We start from the raw sequence: 12305 nt of genomic DNA on the forward strand, positions 1-12305 counted from the left end.
CACCGAAGCCGGGAAGGGAGGAAGGGCAGGGACTCTGGCTGACCATCCTCTGCTCAGAGACCACGTGCAGGGGACACGAGGCTGTCACAGGAGCAGCTCTGAGAGCAGACCGTCCCAGGCAAGAACACGTGTCTGTGGTCCCGGAAAATCCCTGCTGGGCCAGATGGGGCATGGTTTCAAAATCAAGAATGTATGCATCTGCCAGCACACAAGAGCAGAAAGAGAATTCTTAAAACAAAATGCAACAAGAGAAATTCCTCCACCAGAATGTTCAAGAAAAACGATGGAGCTACAGCCCTGAAACGAACATAGTATTAGTACTAGATTTTATTCAATCAGCAAAACTTACCTTAAGAGGGGCTGAGGAACGAAAGAGAGAGAGAGCATTTCTTTTAAGCTCTAAAGAGTAGGGATCATGAGGAAAATTTCAGGAAGATTGCAGAACTCTGGAATAACTCTCACGTGCCAGTAAGCAAAGAGCGTGAGCTGTTCTTGAAGCACAATCATTCAGTTAACAGTGCTGGACCTCAGAACCTGTAGAAATTTCCTCTAGCACTTGTGAATTAACAGTTGATTGCCTTCTGTGAGAGACTGTTTTTAAAGATCATAACAGAAATCATTGGCCTGATAAATAATAACAAATACCCTTTATTGAACATCAAACATTGTACATATTGATTCTGTCGTTGCAAGCGTAACGTAGGTGTTATTCATCCCATGCTACAGATGAAACAGAGGATGAGGGAAGTTAAGTAACTTCCTGGAGATTGCCTGGCTAAGAGAGAGCACAGCAAGAACTTCAGTTCTGCCAGGCTCTCAAAGCCTGTGCCCTGAGTAACCTAAGTAACCCACTCGGATGTTTGTATTTCAGGGATTCATTTCTGTCCTCATTTTGCTGTTGCTGTGAATGCAAAGGGTCATCTTGTCATACTTCGCATTCCTTTTCTATAATGTGCTTCCCGAGGTTACACACTACAGTAGTTCATGTTATTTATGTTGCCTTCTAGCACTCCCTGCTGGCCACTGCAGGTATGTCCTACACCTTATGCTCTGCATTGGAGCCCAGGTAAGTGAAGTCTACTACAGCAAATAACTCAACTTAGTGAGTGGAAGAGCCCAGAAAACCTAGGCAGGAAACCTGCTTTTCAATTGTGTACTCAGGTGTGCTTGGGAGTTTAGGTCAGCATCTCCTCTTTGCAAGGCCCCCGTTTCCCCAGCCTTGAATGAGAGGATTGACTGGTATATTTGGGGTCTTATGTAGCTGTGAAAACTACAGAGAATTGCTCGCGAATAATGCATCTTTACATCTATACAAATGGAATCTCATTCTTGTCAATCCATCTGTCCATCTGTCCATCCACTAGGTTCACTGCTCCTCTGTGCTGCTCCTTCTGCCGCTGGTTGCAGCCACTGCATGAATCCCTCCACCGCCAGTGACAGGCACTTGTCCTGCTGCGCGTACTGGCTGTCACCAGCGAGGCTGGCACCCACACCTCAGGGTCTCTGCATGCTGGGAGTCGCGTTTCCCTGGGAACATCATCCTGGGGTTGCGGCTGCCAGGAAATACACATACACCTTGTCTCTAAATACTGTGCTTATTATCTGACATCATAGTTTTTACCAACCTGATGGCCACCAAACAGGATCACATTGTTCCAGCAGGTTATTGCCCTGGGCCGCTGATGAGGAAGCTGAGGGTCTCTGTTTATACCTGGCACCCACTAAAGTCTGTCCCTCGGACACTTGGCCGTCCGTGCCCTTTGGGTGCAGCAGAAAGGAGGCTGGTGGCAGAGGCTACAGCACCCAGAGGAGCCAGGCTGCCCACGGCCGGGCCCACTTTTCCTGGCCGTGTGACCGGACCCAGTTCTCATTGCGCTAAATCTCAGCTTCCTTGTCTGCGAAAAGGGAAATCAGCAAATACTTTATTGGCTTATAAAATTTAAGTAATTTTTTGGTTTTAATTTTACATTTATTCATTTATTTTGAGACAGAGCCAGAGAGCAAGTGGGGGCAGGGCAGAGAGAGAGGGAGAGAGAGAATCCCAAACAGGCTCCAAGCAGAGCCTGATGCAGAGCTTAATCTCCTGAATCGTGACCTGAGCCAAAATCAAGGGTTGGTCGCTTAACCAACTGAGCCCCTCAGGTGCCCCTAAAATTTAAATAATTTAATACAGGTAGAACACTTAGAAAAGTGTCAGGCAAATAAAGATGTTAGTTATAATTATATTTCCTATTAACAGTAATATATTATTCTTATAAAAACAAATATACATGAAGCAAATATTACTATAATATGTTAGTACAACTATGTCATCCATACGAATAAAGATAAAATGTTATATACGTTAAATTATTAAAATTAATTAAGATTTTAGGAATCTTGATTAATTACTTGTTGATTTGAATGAATTTATCTCTTAGATATTTATCTTTTATGAGTTTTAACTTTCACAACTATCCTCAGCTAATCTATCAATGGTCTAAACTTTGTCTAAAGTACTTTCATTAATAGAGATGCTCAATTTTGTAGCCAGATTTTTTTTTACCACATACATTGCATATTTGGAGTCCTGCTTAAGAAAACTTATCTTTCTGGGGTGCCTGGGTGGCTCAGTCGGTTAAGTGTCTGACTTCAGCTCAGGTCATGATCTCATGGTTCGTGGGTTCAAGCCCCGTCGGCTCTGTGCTAACAGCTCAGAGCCTGCTTTGGATTCTGTGTGTGTGTCTCTCTCTCTCTGCCCCTCCCATACTCACACTCTGTCTCTGAAAAGTGAATAAATTTTTAAAAAATTAAAAAAAAAAACTTGTGTTCTCCAATATTATATAAAAGCCCTGTACCATTTCTTGTTATATTCAGTTTGAGATTTTTCACCCACGCTGATCCTGGCATTAGTGTTTCTAGACTTCTGTGAACTCGTCAATCACTCGGCGTCTCCTGGCATTTCCGCAGAAGATCCCTGCACCATATTCAGAAATAAGTCGGTAGAGACGTTTTCAGTTACTGGGAAAATGACAAACTAAGTTGTACTGTTTCTACACTGAATACAATAAGAAAACTGAATGGGCACTGGTGGAGAAAAGTCATGATGTTCACTCCTGATGAGCTGATGTTGAGTACTGACTTATGTAGGGAAAAAAGTTAATAAAATGAAACATACTGAGAATTCTCTTGTATAAACATTAGACCAATGACTGGACTTTTCTGTTCTATATGATCTATTAGTTTTATGTACCTATAACTATAAACATGTCAGTAAGAAAAGTAACAAAATGCGGCTCGTGTAAGAAGACATTGCTGATTGTGAAGGTTGTCAGATGTTTGATGACACACGCACGTTAGTCATGCGTGTGACACACGCACGTTAGTACTACATTGCATTTAATGTCAGACTGTAAATTTCATTAGTGTCAGAATTAAAATGCCTCCTCCTCCAGGGAGCTCACCTGGCTGGTGTGTGTGTGTGTGTGTGTGTGTGTGTGTGTGTGTCTGTGTGTGTGTGTGTGTGACAGTTTGCTAACAATGCTGACCCTGCACTTGGTTAATACTTCCTGAGCTTGACACCCATGTCCCCTGACCTCCATTCTGTCAGTCAAGGCTACTGTGGGCATCACACTGGTCAGCTGTCACATTGCTAGGATCCTAGTTGGGGGAAGGAGGGACAAGGCCCAGATCCCGTGGGATTGTCTCTGGACTCCCCAACCACCAGGGGGAGCCCTGGCTCTGTATTCCAGGGGTCCCTCCTGTGGGGAGAGGTCTTTGCAGGTTGGACCTTGTGGAGGACAAACCTGAGTGTCCCAGCACACCAGCCTGCTAGACCGAGGGAGGTGGGTCGCTGACCCGCTAGACCGAGAGCAGAAGGTCGCTGACCTGCTAGACCGAGGGAGGAGGGGTAGCATGCGTAGCCAGTCAGGGATCAGGCACCATGGAGAAGCCCACTGTGGCCCCGTCTGCGTTTAGGGGCTGGGGACAGGGTGATGTGGGAGGGCCCGGGCTGGCAGAGCTGCTCCAGGCCTTAGGTGCTTCTGGCGCCGACAGGTCTCTCTGTGAGGAGGGGGCTTCCCAGCGTAAAATGTCTAACTCGAATGGTACTGGGTTATGTGTCTTTCAGCTGATGACAGCAGTGACCAGTGCCTTTTTACTTGCAAAAGTGATCCTCTCAAAGGTACAGCCTCCCACGTTTTCTGTACAATTACAGTCTATACTGGCTAAGGCTCGTGTTCCAGTGTGAGCTCCTGGTAACTGCATTTCCCTCTCCTGGTCACGTCTGTCCTTCCAGCTTTTCTCTCAAGGGGCTTTCGGCTACATGCTCCCCATCATTTCGTTCCTCCTTGCCTGGATTGAGACGTGGTTCCGGGATTTCAAAGTGTTACCTCAAGAGGCGGAAGAGGAAAACAGTAAGTGTCTCCCAGGTTAGGCTCCTCAGATGGGCTGGGGACTGAGCCAGAAGGAAGAGCCTGGAAGTCAGATTTGAAGGGAGCCACACTGGGTGGGGTAGGCGGATCTCGGGTCTCCACTGTGCAGAGGACCCAGCAGAAATCCAGAGCAGGGCGGAGGACAGGACAGTGAGAGCGCGTGGCTCCTCTCTGGAGCTGTGAGGCCAGACTTCTCTGGAAGAAAGTGTGAGCCCTGGTGAGAGGGACAGTCAGACAGCAGAAACAGCCAGCACCTCCTTATCCCCAGTGATGGCGGTCCCAGGACGCCAAGCACTTTGTGCATCTGAAGAGGACTGTTCCTTAGGGACACAGGGATGGCAGACAGGATAGGCTGAGCTGAGACAGTAAGTCTCAGAGTCCGCGATCCTGCCAAGTCTCACGTTGCTACCTTACAGCAGGCGGTGGCCTGGAAGGGGCCCCAATTGGCACAGGGGGTGCCTGGTGGGGGAGAGTGCTGGGTGAGTGAGGAACCCAGAGGGCGGGAGGGGGAAGACAGCAGCCAGACTCGTGTGCTCAGCTCAGGGTCCACCTCCCCCTGTGAGTAGCGGAGGGACTCCTAGCGATCTGTGACCATGAGCCCTGCGGGGCGGCCGTCATCTCCTGCGTGGACTCATGTGGATACTGACCAGGAAGGCCCAGTGATGGACTGAGCTGCATGATTCAGTATGGGGCTAGAATTCCTCTCTGCATGATGGTCTGAGTGGAAGCCCACGGGCCACATCTGCCCTCTGGTGGTGACATGTTTGAAACTCAGTACAGAGACCCAGGCCTTTTACCACGTGCCGTGGTTAGGTCCTTCATGCGTCTGGCTCAGATTGCCCTGCAAAATAGGAAAAGTAAGGTCCTATGTCCTAGAGAAAGTGAAGTATGATTGTAACCTCAAGGGATAACGGAGAATGAGTAAACATGTAAATGGATTTATTTTGAGTGATCTCATTGACAGAGTAGAAATCTATAAGAACAGAATTATTATTCAAGAGTGCATTTTAAACACCTGAATCAGACCTAGATAAGTCTTCTGTCGTGTGTCCTCTGTGCTTGTATGAAAACCTGTTGTGGATCAGGGCAGGTACAGCTGATGGAAGTCGCTTTTGGACTCGTGTATAAACATCAAATCGAGCTTGGGTGAAAGCATATCAGCTGTTAGTGTCACTGGGGCTTGAATGCGAGAGTGATGCCACCACGTTCAAAGGCACTAACAGGGCAGAACTGGCGTCGATGAAAAAGTGGAGCAGCGGGTACGCTCACGGTCAAGAGCAGGCGGTGAGCTCACACCTGCACCCGCGATTCGGCCGCGGCTTCCTCCAGCTTCTCTCGTGTTCGCTCAGCTCCGGACGAGACTCGCCGCCGATGCTCCCTGTGCTCGCGGGCGCCCGTCCTGAGCTTCCACATCAGTTCCTCCCCTTTTCTGTGTTTGTTCAATTCCCTTTTCTGGGGGGACCTTTTTAAATAATAAATCTTTCTTCCCCATCTTACTGACGCTTTCCACATTTATACAAGTCTCTCCACTTATTGTGCCTTACATTTGCTATTTCCCTAATGAAGTGAATACTGGAGGCCATTTGTATGACTTACCAGGTGGTTTTGCTTTGTGCTTTGGTTTTGATTATGGTGATTTCTGCAGGGAGGAAAGTGTTCTCCAGGGAAAGAGGCCACAAATACTGACTCAAAGAATCCCCTGAGTCACAGGCAGGTTTTTAAGTCTGCTGCCACGTGCCCTCACAGCACTGGTTCATAGCGTAATAACAAAACTTATTTTTTGTTTGAAAGATTTTCTTTCTGGCAAGGGTTTTTCTCTTTTTTAGCGTAGCAACGACACCATTTTATTGTGCCTAACCTCGCCGAGAAACTACCAGAACCGTGACGTCACTCTCAGCCTCTGAATTTCTTCCCTTCCAGGACTCCTGATAGTTCAGGATGCTTCGGAGAGGGCGGCACTCATACCTGGAGGTCTTTCTGATGGTCAGTTTTATTCTCCTCCTGAATCTGAAGCAGGTAACAAAAATGTGATTATCGTCTGTGTTTTCATCCATCATTCAAAAGCTCAGCCCTCCCTCCCTCTCCTGTCAGAACGCTGCTGAGCAGACATCTCACAGCGCAGGCACGTAGGAGACGGAAATAACTGAGACGTGGTCTTGATGTGGGAGCAGTGGGGAGACACAGAGTGTAAAATACGTGTAACCCGGGGACACAGACCCCGTGTGACCGGCCATCTGCATCTCAGAAGACAGGCAGACGAGGGGAAGGGTCCGCTCCTCTTCTTACCCGTCATCCCCTAGCCCGAACTTCCTCCCGGGTCCCCGTGTCTGAGGGTGCAGCTCTCTCTGAGCTGTTGCCCGTGAAGAAAGCAGAGCCTCCCTGGGGACTCGGCCCTTTCTTAGGCCTCACATCCCTGCCTTCTCCAGGCCATTTCCACCCTCTGTATTTCTGCCTCCTTTACCTCATTCATTGCACCACTTCCTGTCTTCTCCACCTTTCCTTCAGCATTCCCTGCTTTGGTTTCTGCAGCCATTTGCTGCCTCGGTCACCCTCTCCCTGCCCCGCCAGAGCGCCATGTCAAATACAACAATTGCATTGTCGTATGGCTTCCTCAAACCACTCGATGAGGTGGGAGTCTCATTAACCCTATTTCAGAGACCATCAGATTGAGGCACAGAGAGGGGAATCATTTGTGCAAGGTCTCTGGAGGAGTAGGAGGTGGTGGGATCTGAACCCCGGCTCAGTGCTGGAATCCGCGCTCACAGCTGATGCATGTGGGGCCTCTCAGTATTAATGGAAACGCAGCATTGACCACCTCTTCCCCTGCCCAGAAGCCTTCAGTGGCAGAAAGGATTAAGGAAGTCCTGGGTCCTGAGCCCGGCAGAAAGCACCATTTTGACCTCATTACCCAGTTGTCCGACCTCCTGGTACCGTCTCCGTGTGTTCTCTTCTTAGCTTTGCTGAAAACGTTGTGAGCCCAAGCCATCAAGCCAGCAGGCAGCTTGCTTTTTCTGTTTGTCACACTGTCCCTCTGCAGGCCTGCTCTCCACGCACGGGAGAGAAGGCTGTCCCACCGCACCCCCACCCTCTGGCTCCTGGGAGAACATTCTCTGCATTTCCTAGGACATTTCTCCCACCTGTGCGGGCTGCACTGCCTTCAGCCCTGACCTGGCCTCGTTCTATCACTGGGGTGGAAACTTGAGTTAGAGAGACTGCGTTATTTCATTCCCCGCATTGAGCTTAGTAACTATTTGAAACACACACACACACATAGGATAGTAAAGCAGATTCCAGGCAGAAAGAGGCATGTGAAAGATCAAAGGCCCAGCAATGTGACACAGTGAATCATCGGAACTCGAAGTAACTTGATAATCCTGGGCTATTCGTATTTGATATTAAAGCAGGTTAAATCAGGAAAGCATAGGGTCAGATGAACTACAGATGTGAATTGGCAGAATTTCTCTTCTCAGTCAGCAGAAGGTCAAAGAAGTATCAAACTCTCATTACCTCAGTGTGAGGGTTACTTCGGGGAGATATTTTGTATGTCATAGGACTTGCTCTTTTAGCATAAAGGCAGTTCACAGTTTAGCCCGTGCTTTTGCACAGCTGTTATTTTTCTAACACTAGTAAAAGTTCTCAGCACTAATGTATTTACTTAATTAGAAACCCTAACTTGATATTCTCTGGACTATGTTGGATCTAAGCATGGGGTCAGACGAAATACAGATACGAACTAGCAGCCAGTCTCTTTCTCAGGCGGCAGATACTCAATATAAGTATTCAGTTTTTCATTACCTCGCTATGAGGGTTATCTCATTGAGGTTTTTTTATGTCATGGAAGTCATTCTTCTGAAAAAAGGGAGTTCGCATTGTTGTTCATGCTTTTATCTAGCTTTTCTTTTTCTAGGACTCATAAAAGTTCTTGGTGCTGATATCTTTACCCAATTAGAAGTTCAGAACAACTGGATAATGATAATGGGAGGAGTTACACCTTAGACATTGTTCATCAAACTTTCCAGTCCTGAATCCATTGGCTTCCTGCCTCTGACTTTTACCCCCACCTAGTGGTGGTTGGGAGCATGACCAGTTCATTGGATTATGGAGCGGACCTGGAACATGGTCCGGGTGTTCAGGTAGCTGCTTTGTTCAAGACAAAATGCAGGTAGATAGTTGGGAGAGAAGGAGGGTTCAATGTGACTTACTCTATTGTATTATATTTTCATTGTCTGAATATGCAAGTTAGGAAAGAATTAAAATTAAACTTATTGTTGGAATTAATATGTCTAGAAAAGAAGATTCTCCTCTAAAGCAGGACTCACTCATTAGGCCGGTGGCTAAAAACGACACAGAACAGGAGTCTGTGCTTCTGCTGCCCTGGGACTGACACAGCGCTGATTGGCGCCTGGGGGACAAGAGGGCATCTGGGGCTGCTCGCCTGCTCTTGACTTTCCTTCCCCAGCACCCAGGGCAGTGCCGGTACTTAGTAGATTTGTAACTGTGGAAGGAAGGAATGAGAAGGGAGAAAGAAATCAGAGTCACCAAAAATTAAAATGTTAGTATTTTTCCTTTTAATGGAATGGCTTGAATTTTAGTATCAATATACTAACTATAAACATGAATATAGCTGAGAGAGAGAGAATCTCAAATCACGTACCACACTTTCAGTGCAGAGCCTGACACTGGGCTCGATCCCACAAACCCTGAGATGATGACTTGAACAGAAATCGAGAGTCAGATGCTTAACCGACTGAGCCACCCAGGCACCTCTCATGTCTCAGAAGCGTTCCTGCTTAGATGATCAATTATATAGTGAGTCTATGTATGGTCCATAGACTTGAAACACAATTTTTCTTCTTTTTAATAAAAATTTTGAAAAGTATTAAAGCATCATAGTGCAGGATATTACCTAACCTTGATTAAAAAAGAAAACAAACAAGCAAACAGTGTTAGTGAGGTATAATTTGCATAGCATAAAATGAATTCTTTTGTACATGTGCAACTGCATGATATTTAGTAACTTTATGCTTTTTAAACCAACATCACAATATAATTGTAGAGCACTTTTATCACTCAAAAATATTTCTTTATATGCAGCTACTCTTTGCTCCTACTTCTCATCCTAGATAAACCACTGTTCTTCTTTCTGTCTTGAAAATTTGCTCTTTTTTGACAATTAATATAAATATCACAGAATATGTAATTTTTTGCATGTGGCTTCTTTTACTTAATGTAGTGTTCTTGACCATCAATCATGTTCTAATATGCATAAATCATCTCTTCCTTTATATGGCTCATACTATTCCATTTTATGCATGTATATTGTTTTGTTTATTCCTCAGTGGATGGATGTTTGAATTGTTGCCAATTATTGGATATTATGAATAATCCTGATGTGAACGCTTACATACATGTCCTTGTGGGAACAAATGGGTTGTTTTCCTTAGATAGATTCCTCAGAGAGGATTCGCTGGGTGTTTTGGCAAGGTTCTGTTTGACTTTTTAAGTTATTGCCGAAGAGTTCCCCAAAGTTGCTGTACCATTTTAAGGGTTTATTTCTGGACTCTCCATTCTCTTCTAGTGACCTGTATGCTCTCCCTGCACCAGGACCACGCTGGCTTAAGTAGGTAACTTAATTCTTCTGTGAGCTCTGAAATCAGGTGCTATAAGGCCTTGCTTGAAAGGTCCGTGCTGCTGTCCCAAGGACCAAGAGTAATAAACCTTTTCACACCTTGTGTGTGTGTGTGTGTGTGTGTGTGTGTGTGTGTGTGTGTGGCTTCATCATTCTCAACATGCAAGTCAAATTTTGGGTGTGCCCCTCCCTCCCACTGCTTCTGCAGGGTGACCATATAACTGTCCTGCAACTGTGGTTTTTTTTTTTTCCAAAATGATTTTGGGTATCCAAAGTCCATTGGGTGTCATGTAATTTCAGGGCGAGCCTGTTAATTTGTGCCCACAAAGCTTTAATGAACTTGGAAAGAATTGCCATCATGACAATATTAAATCTCCTAATCCATGAACATGGGCCTTCTCTGCATTTATTTAGATATTCTTTCATTGTTACCTGCATTGTTTTGTAACTTGTTAGCCTAGGAGTGTTGTTCTTCTTGTGTCGAAATAATTCCTAAATGTCTTATTCTTTTCGGTTCTATTGTAAATGGAACTGTTTCCTTAATTTCATTTTCAAGTTTTTCATGCTGGTATATAGAAATACAACTGATGTTTTTAAATTGAATGTGTACCATGTGACAATGCTAACCTTGCTGATTAGTTCTACTTTTGGGGTGTGTGTGTGTGTGTGTGTGCGTGCATGTAGATTCTAGGGGGATTATCCATGTACAGAAGCATGTTATCTGTGGATAAAGACATTTTAACTTCTCCTTTGCAATCTGTTAGATATCTTTACCTTTTTCCTACGTTCACTGTCTACCTTTAATACCATGTTGAATAGAAGTGTCAAGAGTAGACATCTTTGTCTTGTTTCTGGTCTTTGGGGAAAAGTGTTCAGTCTTTCCACATTACGTATGATGTTAGCTATGGGTTTTCACAGATGCCCTTTATCAGGTTGAGGAAGTTCCCTGATATTAAGATTGTTTCTTCTGCTGACTGCATTATTCTTTTAAAGCCCCCTAGTGAATATTTCACTTTGACTATAACGCTTTTCCATTTCAGATTTAAAAATATCTGTTCTTTTTTTGTAATTTCTGTCTCCTTTTTTAGATCGCTATTTGTTAATTTATTGTTGTCATACTTTTCTTTACTTTTTTTCTTTCTCCAAATTTTTATTTAAATTCCAGTTACTTAACAGGCAGTGTAATATTAGTTTCAGGTGTAATATTGGGTGTTTTCATCACTTACATACAACATTCAGTGCTCACAACAAGTGCCCTCCTTAGTCCCCATCACCTATTTAACCCATCCCCCTGTCTACCTCCCCTGCAGTAACCCTCAGTTTTCTCTCTATAGTTAGGAGTCTGTTTTCCAGTTTTCTCCTCTGTCTTCTTTTTTTCCCCCATGTTCCTCAGTTTTGTTTCTTAAATTTCACATATGAGTGAAATCATATGGTATTTGTTTTTCTCTGACTGACTTCTTTTACTCAGCGTAATACTCTCCAGCCCCATCCAGGTCCTTGCAAATGACAAGATTTCATTATTTTTTATAGCTGAGTAGTATTCCATTGTTTATATATACCACATCTTCTTCATCCATTCATCAATCAATGGACTTTTGGGCTCTTTATATAATTTGGCTATTGTTGATACTGCTGCTATAAACATCAGGGTGCATGTGTCCCTTCAAATCAGTATTTTCGTATCCTTTTGGTAAATGCCTAGTAATACAATTTCTGGGTTGTAGGGTAGTTCTATTTTTAATTTTGTGAGGAATCTCCACACTGTTCTTGAGAGCGGCTGCATCAGTTTGCATTTCCACCAACAGTGTAAGAGGGTTTCTCTTTCTCCACATCCTCACCAACACCTGTTGTTTCCTGTGTTGTTAATTTTAGCCACTCTGACAGGTGTGAGGTGGTATCTCAGTGTGGTTTTGATTTGTATTTCCCTGATGATGAGTGACGTGGAACATCGTTTCATGTGTCTGTTAGACATCTGGATGTCTTCTTTGGAAAAATGTCTATTCGTGTTTTCTACCCAACTTTTAACTGGAACATTTTTGGGGGTGTTCAATTTTATAAGCTCTTTATGTATTTTGAATACTAATCCTTTATCAGATATGTCATTTGCATATAACTTCTCCCATGCCAAAGGCTGCCTTTTAGTTTTGTTGATTGTTTCCTTCGCTCTGCAGAAGGCTTTTATTTTGAGGAAGTCCCAATAATTTATTTTTGCTTTGTTTCTCTTGCCTCAGAAGACATATCTAGTAAGAAGTTGCTATGTCAAA

General features: G+C 44.5%; 2 protein-coding genes across 2 annotated transcripts in view; both read left to right on the top strand.

The window, feature by feature from the left end:
• Positions 1-12305, top strand: part of LOC115508747 — a 240454-nt gene that overhangs the window by 134052 nt on the left and 94097 nt on the right. The window lies entirely within an intron of this gene.
• Positions 3614-6659, top strand: LOC115508744 (STARD3 N-terminal-like protein). The gene is made up of 3 exons (XM_030307728.1): positions 3614-4162; positions 4277-4394; positions 6333-6659. Exons 1-3 carry the CDS (start codon positions 3923-3925, stop codon positions 6512-6514), a joined length of 540 nt encoding a protein of 179 aa, XP_030163588.1. The 5' UTR covers positions 3614-3922; the 3' UTR covers positions 6515-6659.

Source organism: Lynx canadensis, chromosome A2, assembly GCF_007474595.2.
Source record: "Lynx canadensis isolate LIC74 chromosome A2, mLynCan4.pri.v2, whole genome shotgun sequence".
Classification (NCBI taxonomy): domain Eukaryota; kingdom Metazoa; phylum Chordata; class Mammalia; order Carnivora; family Felidae; genus Lynx; species Lynx canadensis.